At 42.8% G+C, this 19,279-nt stretch overlaps 1 protein-coding gene across 1 annotated transcript in view; it reads left to right on the plus strand.

Moving 5' to 3' along the window:
* Positions 1–19,279, plus strand: part of USH2A (usherin) — a 461,796-nt gene that overhangs the window by 211,698 nt on the left and 230,819 nt on the right. The window contains exon 10 of the mRNA XM_073673580.1: positions 947–1,077. Coding sequence (XP_073529681.1) covers positions 947–1,077 — 131 coding nt within the window. The remainder of the gene's footprint in view (positions 1–946; positions 1,078–19,279) is intronic.

Below are 19,279 nucleotides of genomic sequence, written 5' to 3' on the forward strand. Positions count from 1 at the left end.
TACTAGCCGTATGTTTATTTTTTTTGTCCATATGGCATCCGTTACTATACATCAGTAGGTAATAAAACTTACAAGACCCAAATACGAGTCTTGGAAAATGGCGACAAAAGAAAATGTTTTTTTCTAACAAATAAAGATTTTTTTTCACCACTTAGATAAAAAAAAAAAGCTATGCATGTTTGGTATCTGTGTTCTCGCACTGACCTGGAGAATCATATTGCCTGGTCAGTTTTACCATACAGTGAACATGGTAAATAAAAAAAAAAAAAAAACACAATTAAGAAATAGCACTGTTTTTGCAATTTCAAGCACTTGGAATTTTTTTCCTATTTTACAGTACAGTATGTGGTAGAATGAATGGTGTCAATCAAAAGTACAACTTGTCCCACAAAAAACAAGACCTATATTGATGGAAAAATAAAAAAAGTTATGGCTCTTGGAAGAAAGGGAGAAAAAAACAACAAAAAAAAGGAAATTGGACGAGAGTGAAAGCGTTAAGGAGGACAGCGACATTTACACAAAATAAAAAAATTGTATGGCAAGTAACAGGTACTCTTTAAGGAAATATATATGTTAAAACTATTCTTCGATTTTATGGATATTTGATTTAAAAAAATAAAAAATAAAAAAAACACACAAGGACTAGTTTGTTTTGCTGGAACACTTCGGACCCTAGAATTGCACCAATGTGACATTTCTTTCCAGAGACACAAGTTTGGGTTGTATGACAGATGGAAGTTAAATGAAGTAAAACACCGTTTGAAACAGGTTCATAGTTTCATATGCTCCGGATCACTACATTGGGAGGTAGAGAAGAAAAGGGGCAATAAAATGGACATTCAGAAAATTCTCGCTCTCTCTAAGGAGTATTGTCCTGTCATTAGCTCCTACAGATAATTTTAAATCCTTTTTCTACATTAAACATGCATTCGTGGTCTCTTTTCAGGAAAAAACTGTGACGTTTGTAGAATTTTCTTTTACCGGAAATTCGAGTCCGACCCATCTGCCGTTGACGTATGCCAACCCTGTGATTGCAATGAGAACGGGGCTGCTAATAAAAGTCAAAATTGTGAAGAGGTAATTATGGCAAGTTATTTATTGAGAAGTCTAAACTTGGTGATTATTGTTAGATTAACAAAATTTTAAAAGGCTTGTCGAAAATAAGGGGTCTTACTCCAAAAACAGGAATAATCTTCACCGTAGTCGATATGTGGTAATACAGCTCAGAAAAAATTCACTTTAATAGGGATAAGATTCACTACTATACACAGCCCGTTTATAAAAATGGCTCAGTTTCTGAAAAAATACCCTTTTTCTCAATTCAGACAAATTCTTTACGGTGACTTTTCATATTTTATCATCTAGTGATTTCTAGTTCTAACTTTCTCTCCTTATTAATTTTTCAGTTCTAGCGTAGGGCTCATTCAGACATTATTTTTCACATACGAGTGCCTGGCAATACCTACTTATACTTCTACACCGTCCACCTTTAATTGGGCGTTCCCATAATTCTTGACCTTTTCCAGAAGTTGAAGAATTATCCCTTTAAACTTGACTTTTGCAAATAGTTCTTGTGTGTGAATGATGTCTCATTCCGAGTCTCCTTTTGTGGTATTTATTGTTGCTTGTTACTACCCTGATTGGCTTTTAACTTTAGGGACCACTAGAACCAGGAGACCACAACTCCTTGAATAAGTTTTTAAGATTTGAAAATATCAATGGTCCTTGGGTTGTTTCTCTGTTTCACTGAAGTAAATGGGTTTGATCTGCACTATCACAAACCACCTGTGGTTAGGTGTTGTACTGTGTGCAGGAGTGGCAATCAATCATATTTCTCATATGCTTCATTGGGTGACACAGGAAACCAGGGGAAGTCTGCTACCACCTGAAGGCTGACACTTAGAATACATCTAGGAGTCACGTCTTGGCAGAAGGATACTGAAAACTTAAGATGCTCAAGTGGTAATCTCATGGATTGCTATTCCTCCATTTGCAATATTATGGGTTTCCCCATCCCTGGGACTGTTTTTGGTTATCTCATGGTTTTTTGTGTCCCTCAATGAAGCGTCCAAGAAAAGAGGATTTTTGGTACTCACCATAAAATCTTTCTCATAGCCTTGATTGGAGGAAGTGCTACCTCCCTTGTTTGCGCCTTTGTTTTGCTTCTCCTACTTCTTTTTGCACTAACCGAAGAGCTGGGCCAGGTGTAGAGCCTGTTGCAGAGGAGTCAACTTTTTTCTTAAGATGTATTTAGTGTCAGCCTCCAAGTGGCATCAGACTTCCCATAGTTTCCTGTGTTCCCCCATTAAGGCTGTGATAAAGAGCTTTTATGATGACTACCAAAAATACTCTTTTTCCTAATTCTGTTCAATTCCGTAAGTTGTTTTTTTAAATTTTTACTGCTCTTAACCAGACTTTGTTCTGATAATTGGTCCCACCAGTCCAATCTGTAAGAGATGACATATCCCAGCAATAAGCCATTACTAACCATGGTGGGAAACCCCTGTCTTACAGTGACATTGACATTAACTGTAATGCTTGTTGGCTGCCTGCAATAATTAACATGCATACATAGAACCAAATAAAGAAATGTTGAATAGAGCTGCAATGAACGGCAGCAACTCAGGCCGAGGGAAGTGATTAAGACGCATTAAAGATGGGATTAATAAGTCAGAAGTGTAAGAGCTGCAATGAATTAGATGATTCAGAAAGAAGCCATTCACAGTAATGGTTGTAGATCTGACCTGAGAGAGATGGAATTGTACAAGGTGTAAGGTTTTTAGTCATGAAAATTAATTAACGTATTAAAGGGATCAGCTTAAAGTTATTTCGCCGAAAAGAGTAATATAATTTCCCGTTATAATTTTCTACTTTCTGTAGAAAGTAGAAGTCATAACAGGAGGCTTTATACATAGTAATAGTACAGATCCTTGTCATACAGAGCCATGGTTCACTGCAAGAAGGAAAGTCCAGTGTTCCTGGTCCTCAATGGAAATTCTATAACACCTACCATGCACCATGACACTGGTGTTCTTAGGGACTTGGGTGCAATATATGCTACTGCAATCTACAGCTATGCCCATGTATAGCACCAAAAGACGGGTTAACTTATAATGTGACTCCATACTTGGAAGCATATAGAGTTATTTTGTCATAGGTTCATGCAGATTCAATGATATGATTAAAATATTGAGGCCTGCACCATCATGATCATCATTAATGAGTGAGTTTCCTCTAGAAGCTTTGTCAGGGGGCAAACCAGTGTTTTATGGAAGCACCATAAAGCTGCACAGTAGTTCTACAATATCCATAGGGACCTATATTTGCTATTTACATTGACTGTCCACAATTATCGTAGAATCCTAGAATGTTAGGATTGTAAGGGACCTCCACAATCATCGTGTCCAACCCCCGGCTCAATTCAGGATCCACTAAACCATCTCAGACAGATGTCTGTCCAGCCTCTGAAGACTTCCATTGAAGGAGAACTCGCCACCTCTCGTGGTCCCCTGTTCCACTCAATGATCACCATCACTGTCAAAAATTTTTTTCTAATATCTAATCTGTATCTTCTCCCTTTCAGTTTCATCCCATTGCTTCTCGTGTTTCCATCTGCTAATGAGAATAATGATGATCCCTCTACACTGTGACAGCCCTTCAGATGTTTGTAGACAGCTATTAAGTCTCCTCTTTGGCTTCTTTTTTGCAAGCTAAACATTCCCAGATCCTTTAACTGTTCCTCATAGGACATAGTTTGCAGTCTGCTCACCATCCTGGTAGCTCTTGTCTGAACTCACTCCAGTTTTTCAATGCCTTTTTTAAAATGTGGTGCCCAGAACTGGACATGGTATTCCAGATGAGGTCTGACCAAGGAGGAGTAGAGGGGAATAATTACTTCACGTGATCTAGACTGTATGCTTCTCTTAATACATCCCAGAACTGTGTTTGCCTTTTTTGCTGCTGCATCACACTGTTGACTCATGTTTAGTCTGTGATCTATCAGTATACCCAAGTCTTTTTCACACTTGCTGTTGCTTAGTTCTATTCCTCCTATTCTGTAGATGTAATTTTTGTCTTTCTTGCCCAGATGTAAAATCTTCCATTTCTCCCTGTTAAATACCATTCTATTAGTCGCTGGACATTGTTAAGCTTATCTTGATCTTTCTAAATCCTATCTTGGTCTTCTCTAGTGTTAGCTATCCCTCCTAGCTTTGCATCGTCTGCGGATTTGATTAGTTTACCTTCAGTTCCCTTATCCCTTATTATCTCTGACCTTAACGTTTAAAAATAATGCCAAGTTACATTTTGATTAAGTTTTCCAACCCCTTTCCACCCTTATCACGATATTTTCTTATATGCTTTATAATATGCACTGAATGGTCACTTTATTAAAGACACTTGCACTTTGATGATTGGAGCTTTCCTGATTGGGAACTTCCAACTTTAACTCCTGGGGGCAGCATAAATTCAGGCAATCAGTTTTCTGAGTGAAACCACATTTCAATGGGGAAATAAAGTAATCAAAGTAACTTTGATTGATGCGTTGGAGCTAGATTAGTTAAGGACTAGAGATGAGCGTTGTTCTACTCGAACTGTTCGCCAATCTCAAATTCGAGCTGTTTTGGGCGGTGTTCGAGCCGTTCGGCGAACACGAACAATTTGAGAAAAATTCGGCTGTTCGAGGTTATGTTCGATAACTGTTCGTGCACCAAAATCATAACTGGATTTTTTCTCAGTAATGATGAAAATTAATGTTAATATGCAGTTTGAGTGTACAGCGGGGCGGGGGGAGGGGCAGGGGATGGATCTCTGCAGGAACAATGAAGATCTCCATTTTTTTTTCTCTTTCCCGCATTTGCAGTGGGGAGGTGCAATCTGTCAGCCTATCAGCAGCGCACACACGGAGCGAAGTGCTTTTTTTCACACAAGCAAGGGCATGTGTCATTGGCAGTGTATGTCACATGTCCTTGCCCTATAAGACCAAGCCATTTTCCCCGTGGCCACCATTTTCTCACTGCTGCAGCTGCGTGTTAGACGGCACCGCTGTTGCTGTGTGTGCTATACTTTGTTAATTTCAAGCCAATTTTCGCACAATTCTACAGATATCTTGGGAGTAGGGAATAGTTGTGATTGCAGTCCTTTTAAGGACTAGGTTACAGCATTTCCTACGACTTTTATCAGGCAGGTCTGTGCTCTTAAATAGATAGATTGTGGGAGTAAAGACTAATTGTAATTGGAGTCCTTTTCAGGACTAGGTTACATCAGTTCCTATCAGTTTTTGCCAGGCAGGTCTGTGCCAGTGCTGTGCAAGTTTTTTTCACAGCATTTGGCTGAATCTAGAAAAGCTAATCCTTTTTGGCCTATTGCAGAGTGTGTTAGTCAGTGGAGTAGCCTATCTGTGTTGCAAGATATACCACCTGTGTATAGAATACCAATTTTTTTACTGCACCTAGTGAAGTAAAATCTTTTGGGCATAGCATCATTCTATTAGTCCATCTATACTGACCTCCATCAGGTTGCAAATTGAATATAATTTTTTTCTGCATCTAGCTCTGAAAAAATATTGGGCTTCTAGCTGTGTGTGGGAATTGTTGTACTAGTCCATCTATACTGACCTCCATCAGGTTGCAAACTGCATATATTTTTTTCTTCATCTACCTCTGAAAAAATATTGGGCTTCTAGCTGTGTGTGGGACTTGTTCTATTAATCCATCTATGCAGACCTCCATCAGGTTGCAAACTGAATATATTTTTTTCTGCATCTACCTCTGAAAAAATATTGGCCTTCTAGCTGTGTGTGGGACTTGTTCTATTAGTCCATCTATACTGACCTCCATAAGGTTGCAAACTGAATATAATTTTTTTCTGCATCTACCTCTGAAAGAATATTTGGCCTTCTAGCTGTGTGTGGGACTTGTTCTATTAGTCCATCTATACTGACCTCCATAAGGTTGCAAACTGAATATAATTTTTTTCCGCATCTACCTCTGAAAAAATATTTGGCCTTCTAGCTGTCTGTGGGACTTGTTCTATTAGTCCATCTATACTGACCTCCATAAGGTTGCAAACTGAATATAATTTTTTTCTGCATCTACCTCTGAAAAAATATTTGGCCTTCTAGCTGTGTGTGGGACTTGTTCTATTAGTCCATCTATACTGACCTCCATCAGGTTGCAAATTGAATATAATTTTTTTCTGCATCTAGCTCTGAAAAAATATTGGGCTTCTAGCTGTGTGTGGGACTTGTTGTACTAGTCCATCTATACTGACCTCCATCAGGTTGCAAACTGCATATATTTTTTTCTTCATCTACCTCTGAAAAAATATTGGGCTTCTAGCTGTGTGTGGGACTTGTTCTATTAATCCATCTATACAGACCTCCATCAGGTTGCAAACTGAATATATTTTTTTCTGCATCTACCTCTGAAAAAATATTGGGCTTCTAGCTGTGTGTGGGACTTGTTCTATTAATCCATCTATACAGACCTCCATCAGGTTGCAAACTGAATATATTTTTTTCTGCATCTACCTCTGAAAAAATATTGGGCTTCTAGCTGTGTGTGGGACTTGTTGTATTAGTCCATCTATACTGACCTCCATAAGGTTGCAAACTGAATATAATTTTTTTCTGCATCTACCTCTGACAAAATATTTGGCCTTCTAGCTGTGTGTAGGACTTGTTCTATTAGTCCATCTATACTGACCTCCATAAGGTTGCAAACTGAATATAATTTTTTTCTGCATCTACCTCTGAAAAAATATTTGGCCTTCTAGCTGTGTGTGGGACTTGTTCTATTAGTCCATCTATACTGACCTCCATAAGGTTGCAAACTGAATATAATTTTTTTCTGCATCTACCTCTGAAAAAATATTTGGCCTTCTAGCTGTGTGTGGGACTTGTTCTATTAGTCCATCTATACTGACCTCCATCAGGTTGCAAATTGAATATAATTTTTTTCTGCATCTAGCTCTGAAAAAATATTGGGCTTCTAGCTGTGTGTCGGACTTGTTGTACTAGTCCATCTATACTGACCTCCATCAGGTTGCAAACTGCATATATTTTTTTCTTCATCTACCTCTGAAAAAATATTGGGCTTCTAGCTGTGTGTGGGACTTGTTCTATTAATCCATCTATACAGACCTCCATCAGGTTGCAAACTGAATATATTTTTTTCTGCATCTACCTCTGAAAAAATATTGGGCTTCTAGCTGTGTGTGGGACTTGTTGTATTAGTCCATCTATACTGACCTCCATAAGGTTGCAAACTGAATATAATTTTTTTCTGCATCTACCTCTGACAAAATATTTGGCCTTCTAGCTGTGTGTGGGACTTGTTCTATTAGTCCATCTATACTGACCTCCATAAGGTTGCAAACTGAATATAATTTTTTTCTGCATCTACCTCTGAAAAAATATTTGGCCTTCTAGCTGTGTGTGGGACTTGTTCTATTAGTCCATCTATACTGACCTCCATCAGGTTGCAAATTGAATATAATTTTTTTCTGCATCTAGCTCTGAAAAAATATTGGGCTTCTAGCTGTGTGTCGGACTTGTTGTACTAGTCCATCTATACTGACCTCCATCAGGTTGCAAACTGCATATATTTTTTTCTTCATCTACCTCTGAAAAAATATTGGGCTTCTAGCTGTGTGTGGGACTTGTTCTATTAATCCATCTATACAGACCTCCATCAGGTTGCAAACTGAATATATTTTTTTCTGCATCTACCTCTGAAAAAATATTGGGCTTCTAGCTGTGTGTGGGACTTGTTGTATTAGTCCATCTATACTGACCTCCATAAGGTTGCAAACTGAATATAATTTTTTTCTGCATCTACCTCTGACAAAATATTTGGCCTTCTAGCTGTGTGTGGGACTTGTTCTATTAGTCCATCTATACTGACCTCCATAAGGTTGCAAACTGAATATAATTTTTTTCTGCATCTACCTCTGAAAAAATATTTGGCCTTCTAGCTGTGTGTGGGACTTGTTCTATTAGTCCATCTATACTGACCTCCATAAGGTTGCAAACTGAATATAATTTTTTTCTGCATCTACCTCTGAAAAAATATTTGGCCTTCTAGCTGTGTGTGGGACTTGTTCTATTAGTCCATCTATACTGACCTCCATAAGGTTGCAAACTGAATATAATTTTTTTCTGCATCTACCTCTGAAAAAATATTTGGCCTTCTAGCTGTGTGTGGGACTTGTTCTATTAGTCCATCTATACTGACCTCCATAAGGTTGCAAACTGAATATAATTTTTTTCTGCATCTACTTCTGAAAAAATATTTGGCCTTCTAGCTGTGTGTGGGACTTGTTCTATTAGTGCATCTATACTGACCTCCATAAGGTTGCAAACTGAATATAATTTTTTCTGCATCTACCTCTGAAAAAATATTTGGCCTTCTTGCTGTGTGTGGGACTTGTTCTATTAGTCCATCTATACTGACCTCCATAAGGTTGCAAACTGAATATAATTTTTTTCTGCATCTACCTCTGAAAAAATATTTGACCTTCTAGCTGTGTGTGGGACTTGTTCTATTATTCCTCTATACTGACCTCCATAAGGTTGCAAACTGAATATAATTTTTTTCTGCATCTACCTCTGAAAAAATATTTGGCCTTCTAGCTGTGTGTGGGACTTGTTCTATTAGTCCATCTATACTGACCTCCATAAGGTTGCAAACTGAATATAATTTTTTTCTGCATCTACCTCTGAAAAAATATTTGGCCTTCTAGCTGTGTGTGGGACTTGTTCTATTAGTCCATCTATACTGACCTCCATAAGGTTGCAAACTGAATATAATTTTTTTCTGCATCTACCTCTGAAAAAATATTTGGCCTTCATGCTGTGTGTGGGACTTGTTCTATTAGTCCATCTATAATGACCTCCATAAGGTTGCAAACTGAATATAATTTTTTTCTGCATCTACCTCTGAAAAAATATTTGGCCTTCTAGCTGTGTGTGGGACTTGTTCTATTAGTCCATCTATACTGACCTCCATAAGGTTGCAAACTGAATATAATTTTTTTCTTCATCTACCTCTGAAAAAATATTTGGCCTTCTAGCTGTGTGTGGGACTTGTTCTATTAGTCCATCTATACTGACCTCCATAAGGTTGCAAACTGAATATAATTTTTTTCTGCATCTACCTCTGAAAAAATATTTGGCCTTCATGCTGTGTGTGGGACTTGTTCTATTAGTCCATCTATACTGACCTCCATAAGGTTGCAAACTGAATATAATTTTTTTCTGCATCTACCTCTGAAAAAATATTTGGCCTTCTAGCTGTGTGTGGGACTTGTTCTATTAGTCCATCTATACTGACCTCCATAAGGTTGCAAACTGAATATAATTTTTTTCTGCATCTACCTCTGAAAAAATATTTGGCCTTCTAGCTGTGTGTGGGACTTGTTCTATTAGTCCATCTATACTGACCTCCATAAGGTTGCAAACTGAATATAATTTTTTTCTGCATCTACCTCTGAAAAAATATTGGGCTTCTAGCTGTGTGTGGGACTTGTTCTATTAATCCATCTATACAGACCTCCATCAGGTTGCAAACTGAATATATTTTTTTCTGCATCTACCTCTGAAAAAATATTGGGCTTCTAGCTGTGTGTGGGACTTGTTGTATTAGTCCATCCATACAGACCTCCATCAGGTTTGGCCACTCAGCTCTGCTCGGTTCCCATCCATTGTTTTTTTGTGCAAACAACTCCAGAGTTGTGAATTAGTTAACCACCAAAATGAGTGGAAAAAGGCCTGCTGCTGGTGGAAAGGGGAATAGGCGTGTTGGGAAGGGGAAAAAAGGTTGTGTCCGTGGGGTAGGTGTTAAAGCAACAGTAACATCTGCAGAAGAAAGACCATCTTCCAGCCAAACTAAAATGTCTACTTCTTTTAGCGGACAATGTGATAAGATCCCTTTCTTACGGCCACGCCAATCGCTACAAATTCCAGATGAGGCACAAAAACAGCAGGTGCTTCAACGGATATCAAGTGCTCCTTTAAGTGGGCTCTCCTCCACATCAACTTCAACATCACAAATACTCCAGTCCTCAAAGGTGTCACCCCAATCGCACTTGCTTCCTCACAGCTCCCAAATCTCCAGCTGCCCGTCTGAGTATGAGGTAGAACAGATGGTTGAGTCTGCAGAGCTGTTTACTCATACTATAGCCTGGGAATCAGAGGTCGACTCCAGCGCTTCTGTGAATCCAGACGAGGAAATGATCTGCACTGATGCCCAGAATCTTTATGAGTCGGATCCAGGACCAGACGCAGAAGGTTCTGACCATAATGTAGACCCTCATTCCCAAACTGTAACTCCTGTTGGTGGAGACAATGAGGAAGACGATGATAAGACTCAAATACCTGATTGGAGCGACAACTTTAGTTTTTTGTCAGGGCAGGAACAGGTTGGCTCTGAGGACGACGGGTGTGATAACGCACAGGGTGATGATGATGAGGTTGGAGATCCCACTTACTGTCAACCCACAGTCAGCCAAGAGATGAGGTCAGCAGAGGAGGTGGAGGAAGATGCTAGTGACGACGAGGTCAGGTTGCGCCTTCCTGGACAGAGACGTAGTACTGGAAGCACGTCAACAACTGCATCCTCAAACACAATTCTGCCTCTCACCACAAGTCGTGGTGGCTCTTCAGGTCGCATGGGTGCTAAGCCTTGCATAGCCTGGGCATTTTTTCAGATCGGTAAAGATGACCCAACTCGTGTTATCTGTAACATTTGTCAGCAAAAGCTAAGTAGAGGCCAAAAAATACATAGTTTGAGTACTTCATGCATGAACCGGCACATGGACATGAAGCATAAGTTGCAGTGGGAAGCTCAGTGTGTTACAATGTGGCCTAGCCGGCCGGGCCAACCACCGTCTGCCATATCTTGTGCATCCGCGGCCTCTTCATCCTCTGTGACTGGGGGGACAGCAGTCACACCTGTTTTGGGGCGCAGACCTGCCACCTCTTTACCCGCAACAGCCAGCGTGATTGGCAGGTCATCATTTTCTTTGGAGGTGGTAACACCAGCTGGTGTTGAGCGCTGTCCGACATCGATAGCACCACCTTTGGATCAAGGCAACCTAACATGTCCGCCTGCATCTTCCTCACAGACCGGCAGTTTGCCGAGGACACCCTTATCAACCCCGTCTAAGCACAATAGCCAGCCCTCGGTCCCTCAGATGTGGACAAGTAAAAGACCATTTCCTCCTAGCCATGAGAAAGCTAAGAGGTTGAATTTCACCATCTGCAAGCTCTTGGCTACAGAAATGCTGCCTTTCCGCCTGGTGGACACAGAGGATTTTCGAGACCTTATGTCTGTCGCAGTGCCCCAGTACCAGATGCCCAGTCGGCACTACTTCTCAAAGAAAGGTGTGCCTGCGCTCCACCAGCATGTCGCACACAACATCACCGCTTCTTTGAGAAACTCTGTGTGTGACAGGGTGCATTTCACCACAGACACTTGGGCGAGTAGGCATGGACAGGGGCGTTAGATGTCGCTGACTGGGCACTGGGTAACTATGGTGACAGCAGGACAAGGGGCTGCTGTCCAAGTCTTGCCGTCCCCACGAGTTGTGCGTCAATCCTCTTTATGTCAAAGTTTCTCCACTGCTTCTGCCTCCTCAACCTCCTCTCGGTCTTCCACCTGCACCCAAAGCCTGTCTGGTCATGCCACAAGCTTTCTAACTGCGCAGAAGGGATCCTGCACACCTCCTTACTATGCTGGCAGTAGGGCTCAACATCATCAGGCGGTTTTTACATTGAAATGTCTGGGAAATGTGAGTCACACAGCTGAGGAGTTGTGGTCAGCGCTGGAGAACCAATTTCATGAATGGTTGTCTCCACTGGACCTGAAACCAGGGAAGGCCGTGTGTGACAATGCTGCAAACCTGGGTGCGGCCCTTCGCCGGGGCAATGTCACACACGTGCCTTGTATGGCTCATGTGTTGAACCTGGTTGTCCAGCAATTTTTAGCCCACTATCCCAGACTAGATGGCCTTCTGCAGAGGGCACGGTCGCTTACATCTCTACAGAAGTCGTTGGGCCTGCCACTTCACCGGCTAAAATGCGATGTGCCTACCCGGTGGAATTCAACTCTGCACATGTTGCAGCGACTGTGGCAGCACCGACAAGCCCTGGTGCAATACGTTCTGACGTATAGCCTGGGCCAACGAGATTCAGAGGTGGGGCAAATCACGCTGGGGGAGTGGTCTCAGATCAGGGACCTATGCACCCTTCTGCACAGTTTTGAAATGGCGACAAAGATGTTTAGTGCTGACGATGCCATTATCAGCATGACTATTCCGGTGATTTACATGCTGGAGCACATGTTAAACAGAATTCGGAGTCAGGTGGTGGCACAAGAGGAGGTGGAGGAAGTAGAGGAGGAGGAGTTGTATGCGGAAGGGCTAACATCTGCAAGGTCCAGACGGTCGGCAGCACCAAGGCGGCAGGCATGTGAGGGTGGGGGAGATGGTTTTACCAGGGCGCATGGTAGCAGCCAAACTAGTGAGGAAGGTGCAGGAGCCCAGGAAGAAGTGGAGGACGAACTGATGGAAGACTCATCAGATGAGGGAGACCTTGATCACATTTCTGTTGTGCGAGGTTGGGGGGAGAGGACAGAGGAAGGAAGCATGATTGTTACCTCGCCACCAACACAACAGGGACTTGGTGCTCCTGGATGCGCAACACACATGAGTGCCTTCTTGCTGCACTACCTGCAACATGACCCTCGAATTGGGAGAATTAGAAATAATCCTGACTACTGGGTTGCCACACTGTTAGATCCCCGGTACAAAAGTAAATTTGCAGAAATTATTCCTGCCATAGAAAGGGATGCACGCATGCAGGAGTATCAGCAGAGACTGTTGCAGAATCTTACATGTGCTTTTCCACAAAATACCAGTGGTGCACGTAGTGAATCTCACAGTTCCAACTTGCCAACCGTGGGACCGTCAAGTGTTCAGCACTCAAACCGTAACAGAACCACAGTATCTGCTGGTAACATCAATTTTGCGGAATCATTTCACCACTTTTTTAGCCCATCCTTTGCAAGGCCACAGGAGACAAGAAGTCTGACACATAGTCAACGCCTAGAGACGATGGTACAGGAGTATCTCCAAGTAAACATTGAAGCCACGACTGTGTCACTGGACCCTTGCTCTTTTTGGGCTTCCAATCTGGATAAATGGCCGGAGCTAGCCACTTACGCCTTGGAGATCTTGTCATGCCCCGCAGCCAGCGTTCTGTCTGAACGTGTGTTCAGCGCTGCTGGTGGTGTGCTGACAGATAAGCGCACGCGGCTCTCCACTGATAATGTAGACAGACTCACGTTCATAAAGATGAACAAATCATGGATCCGAAACGACTTTTCTACCCCTGTGTCATCCTGGGGAGAGTAAAAGCTTGATGATTGGTTAAAATCACCCTACCAACCGTTTTAAGCTTTCAAATTACTAATCATGTTTATCTGTATCTTGGCTGGAAAATAATTTGGGCTTTGTAGCAGTGTGCAGCACTGATTCTATTAGGCCATCTATAATAAGCTCCACCAGATTTAAAATTACTAATCATGTTTATCTGTATCTTGACTCTAAAATAATTTGGGCTTTGTAGCAGTGTGCAGCACTGATCCTATTAGGCCATCTATACTAAAGCTTCACCAGATTTAAAATTAATAATAATTTTTAGCTGCATCTAGCCCGGAAAATAATTTTGGGGCTCCGAGATGCGCAAGACACATAAGTGCCTTCTTGCTGCACTACCTGCAGCATGACCCTCATATTGTCAGAATTCGAAGTATTCATGACTACTGGGTTGCCACACTCTTAGATCCCCCAAACTTTTCGATCAACCTTTTCATTTTAATAAAGACCAAAAAAATGGTCTTTTTTTAAATTATAAGCATTAGCAGGTTGTTAGAAACTGAAATCAAACAGTTTTCAACTCAAAACTTTATTCTAGGTGATGTTACATTTTCACATAGGACCCCTTGTTCGAAAGGAGCTTCTGAACTCTCTCGTCCATTGAATTTGTCAGGTTTTGGATGGTTTCTGCTTCAATTGTTTTGCATGAGGACAGAATACCCTCCCAGAGCTGTTGCTTAGATGTGAACTGCCTCCCGCCATCATAAACACTCCTTTTAATGATGCTCCAAAGGTTCTGAATGGGGTAGAGGTCAGGGGAGCATGGGGGTCACACCATAAGTTTGTCCCCTTTTATGCCCATATCAGCCAGAGATGCAGATGTTTTATGTGCAGCATAAATGATCTTGCTGTGAAATACACGGTTCTTCTTCTTGAACCATGGCAGGAAGTGCTGTTTGAGAAAATCCACATACATTATGGAGTTCATCTTTAGCGCCTTCAGGGATCCTAAAGGGGCCGACAATCTCTCTCCCCATGATTCCAGCCCAAAACATTACTCCACCTCCTCGTTGTTGGCGCTGTAGCCGTGTTTGCGTGGGGTGTCCATCAACCAGCCATCCTCCACTCCATCCATCTGGACCATCGAGCGCTGCACGGCACTCATCCGTGAACAAAACAGTTTTGAAATCAGTCTTCATGTAATATTTGGCCCACTGGAGCCGTTTCTGCTTGTGTGAAGTGGATAGAGGAGGTCGACAGGATGGCGTATGCACAGCTGCAAACCTCTGAAGGACCCTGCATCTTGTTGTTCGGGGGACGTTGGAGGCACAAGCAGCTTCAAAAACTTGTCTGCTGCTATGACAAGGCTTTTTTGCCGCTGCTCTTTCAACCTGACGTAATTGCCTGTAGGAAAGAGTCCTCAATTTGCCCTTATCAGCACGCACACGTGTGTACTGTGAATCAGCTACATACTTCTTGATTGCCAAGACACTTCATCCTGATCATCGCACAATGTTGATTGTAGTCATGCCTTGACCTAAACACTCCACAATTTGTTGCTTCTCAGCAGCCGACACATCCTTTTTCTTTCCCATTTTGGCAGAAAATGTAGGCTGCTTAATAATGTGAGACAGCCTTCTTAAGTAGTCTTGCCTTTCATTGGACACAGCTGCCAAACTAATTAGCACAGGTGTCTGCAATTGCTTACAGTGATATAAAGAGCCCTGACACACATCACCATCAATGAGTTTAACTGACAAACAAACAAATTCTTCCCTTATCACTCCTAAACACTTTTTGCATAATAATTTGGAACGCAGTGTACATGTGCTTTTCCACAAAACACCAGTGGTTCACGTAGTGAATCTTACAGTTCTAACTTGCCAACCGTGGTCTGTATGGAGTTGTTCAATAAAGGGCCCAAAATTAAGATAACATAGATGGGAGAGGTCTCTATGAATAGGAATTCCTAAGTATGTGATACCCTGTGAGGGCCAGGCAAAGGGAAAGTTGGACTGGATGGAATCCTATATGGATTTGGGGAGGGAGACATCGAGGGCCTCAGACTTCGCTGCATTGATTTTAAAATTTGACCATGTAACAAAGTGATCTATTTCAGCCATAACAGCATGGATGGATATATGTGATTGAGTGATATATACTAGGACATCATCAGCAAATAGAGAGCACTTGTACTCAGTGCCTCCCACCTCAATCCACCTAATATTGGGGTTATGGCGAATTGATGAGAGCAGGTGCTCCGTCACTAGGATGTATAAGAGAGGGGACAGAGGACATCCCTGCCTTGTCCCATTGGTGATTGTGAAAGGTGATGAAAATGTTCTGACGCACCCCCTGGGCCTTGGGACACCCGGAGCCGGACCCTTTTTGGTGGATGCTGGTGGTTGTAGTCTTCGTGGCGGCGACCCGGTTCCGTGGCTCAGGGTGGTCAAACCAGTGGCGGAACTATTTATGTGGTTTTGATGTTTAAATGTCCGACTACGCCACCTGTGGATTGCGGTCAGAGTGAACCGCCGCTACAGGGCAGACCGCTGATGCTGGTGTTGTGGGTGCAGCAGAGCGTAGCATAACTCCCCACGGGAGGAGTATAGCCTCAGGGCAGTGTATGCGGAGGATGGGGGTGATGGTGCAGGGCAGCAGCAGTAACGACACGGAGTCAGTGATGCAGTTCAGGGCCTTTACTCACAGTTCTTATTATCCAGACCACGTCTGCAGGTAACGGCTGCCCACGTCGTACTGTGCTCACCAGGTGAGGGGCTCAGACAACTCCCAGATAACTTTGGAGCACTTCACAGGACCCCCTTTGTGTGTCCTTTGTCTGGCCTTTCTTACCAACACTTCTGTCCGGCTGCCTCGGGCCTCCTCTTGGTAAACTTGGCGCCAGTTTCCCTGACCCTATGTGGTGCCTTCCTAGCGGGTGTAGCGAGGGGCTGCGCCACATAAAATGTCAGAGGCTCCGGTTTCTAGCTGAGGGTCGTTTTCTGCCTCCACTAGTTCGGGGACTGGTCTCCCCCTTTGGCCTGACCCCTCCACGCAGGTGGATTCGGGCGTGCGGTGGCGACTCGCCCGTCCGCACCCCTGGGATCCCTTCATTCCTCGTTCCTGGAGCCTTCTCCGCTCCTCTTCCTTCCTTCTCCCTCTTGCAGGCCTGGGCCTCTGTTACTAGGCCCGCCTCCGGAGCAGAGCTCATGCAGAGCCCCTGCTCCCTGCCACTTCTGCTCAGACTTCTCTGCACTGAACTAAGATGGTGCCCACCTTTTATACTCCCTTTTCAATGCACCCAGGAACTGCTTCCTCCCTGCTCCTGCACTACAGGGTTCCCCTTCCTCAGTGTTCCCTCCCCCCACTCCAGCCAGGGACAGGGACTGTCGTGCCCATCTCAGGGGCATATTGGTCGCCCTGCCCCACGGCAATGTGGTGTAATGCATGCAGGTGTCGGGTCCTGATCCACACTCCATCCTTACCTGAGAGTGAGATATCACACCTCTGGGTGAGGTGCAATACGTCTGTAGCAACCGAGCCCTCAGGGTGCTACAGTTCCATTTATCTTCATCCTAGGTGACGTATTGTGATACAGGGCCGTGATTTTGGCTATAAAAGGGTCCCCTAGACCCCTACCCCAAGCTTTTTAAGAGAATCATATATGGCGTGCCAGGAGACTCTATGGAATGCTTTCTCAGCATCCAACGAGAGTATCTACTTACAAATTTTTAACTGCATCTAGCCCAGGAAATACTTTGTGCCTAGTAGCAGTGTCTGCTAGTCAGCGGATTATCCCGGCTGTTAAGCAAGCTACACCACCTGTAGTTTGGACACTTAATTTTTTCAAAGGAAATGCTTCGGGACCACGGGATACTCAGTGAAGAGCATCAGGAGGCACCCCAAGGCATAGGGGCTGGGACTGGCAGTAGGATGCCTTGCGGTGGACAGCCGAGCTCGATCCTTATAAAAGCTTTTTAACTGCAGCAGCCTTAGTGGACGCTACTGGAGCTGGAATTACGCGGCTGCTGGCATGAGACTTGCCCTCCAATAGATCCTTGTAAATGGATTTAAAGTGTATTCATTCAAATTAGAGAGACAATTTAAATTAAAAAACTTAGAGCTGCCTCCACCACAGGGGGGCTCGCTCGACCCACCAGCGGACAGGCACCAGTATTGGGAGAGGGGGGCTGGCCGTCAGGGTTCACCGCGGCTCTGGCACTAACCCGGCGACACGGAGGTGGCACGGGCAGGAGCGGACTGAACGTGTCGGCTTCTTACTTTTTGGATTTTAGAAGGGCATGACATGCCTATATCTGTGTCTCCCCCTCCTTTTACTCCTCCACCTCTTTTCTTTTCTCATGACTATATGTACTTGTCACTTTTCCATGTGTTAGTTGTGTCTTCTGAGCAGTTTGTCAGCTTTTGGACACCTTTGAAGGTGTTTTCTATGTGTTTCTATGTGTTTTTGTTTGACTGCCATTGGTTTTAATGGTGTTCGAAGGTGTTCGACGAACAGTTCGACGAACAGTTCGGCGAACACACGGGTGTTCGACGAACCGAACCGAACTCGAACACTACGGGGGTGGCTCAACACTATTAAGGACAGTATTTCACAAAATGCCACATTGTTGGTTTTTGAATGCAATGTTGTTGAAAAAATACCCAGAACAGGTTGAAGGAGGGAAAAATACCAATAAATGGAAATCTTGTTGGTATAAATCACTCATTGATGAAAGGGGTTTGTGTATAGTCTAGATAACTGCAGTTGGATACAACCCACATATCCAAATAACATGTCCAAATGAACACCTCATTGATTCTTCACACTGATGGGCTTCAATGACCAGCTCCTAAGCAGTGATACTTTACCAATTTTGACCGGGAATGGTTCATGACATTTGCTGGAGACCAAGGCTTTGACCCCAAACATTGATGGCATAGACTATGTTTTTTAGCCTTGGTCAACCACTAAAATTGTCTCTAAGCTGCAATTCAAGACATAGTTTATAATAGAGTGTGGCACTGGAAAGTAGATGATCCTTCTGAGGGTATTTGTCCATGGGGTGTTTAAGAAACCGGTGGACTTGCCAAGGTTACTATAGGCAAAGAAGCCTCAGGAATCATACGGCCAACTTCTCTGGTGGCTTTGCTGTCATTTTTGCTGTGGCTCTGCTTCCACCATCTTTTCTTGGCCCTGAAAAGGACATCTTGTGTATATACCCTAATTTCGTAAACACACTTTAAAGGCCTAAAACTGCACTTTAGATAATGTTTCCAATTACTAATGATATAATTAGTTTTACATTTTGCATCTATTCTCATGTACTTTTTGCCTTTTGCTGTGGCATTTATCTGATTCTCATCTTCACAAAGAATCCATGGTACGTGCTTAGCTAACCTTATGAGTAAGCAAGTCACAAATAGTTAACCATAAAAAAGTGTTAGTGCCTGCGGCATAAACCATCTAAATAGACAGAGAAGAAGCAAAGAAGGAAACTGGGAAGCAAAGAGAAATCAATAGCTGATTCTATGATACAACACTGTGATTTCCCAGCCAGAGGAACATAGAGAAAAGACCCTGCTAGGCCGAGGGCGGAATTGACACAGGAACAGTCAATTTTCTCTAAATGGATCTAATTCTTCAAAAAGGGATTATTTCAGATAAGAAGGAAGAACCGGACCCTTAACAGTATATGAAACATTTATTTAACCTATAAGCAGCCTGAGACATTTGCTTACAGTCTATAAAGTCACTTCTTATTTCATTTTTTTTCTCTGATAAATAGATAAATATGAGATGTAAAAGATAGAGATTAGATTGTGATGCTTGAAAGTTTGTGATCCCTTTTAGATTTTCCATATTTATACAAACATTTTACCTAAAACTACATCAGATTTT

Source organism: Phyllobates terribilis, unplaced genomic scaffold (genome assembly GCF_046119375.1).
Source record: "Phyllobates terribilis strain yellow unplaced genomic scaffold, ASM4611937v1 Scaffold_3__8_contigs__length_932513732, whole genome shotgun sequence".
NCBI lineage: Eukaryota > Metazoa > Chordata > Amphibia > Anura > Dendrobatidae > Phyllobates > Phyllobates terribilis.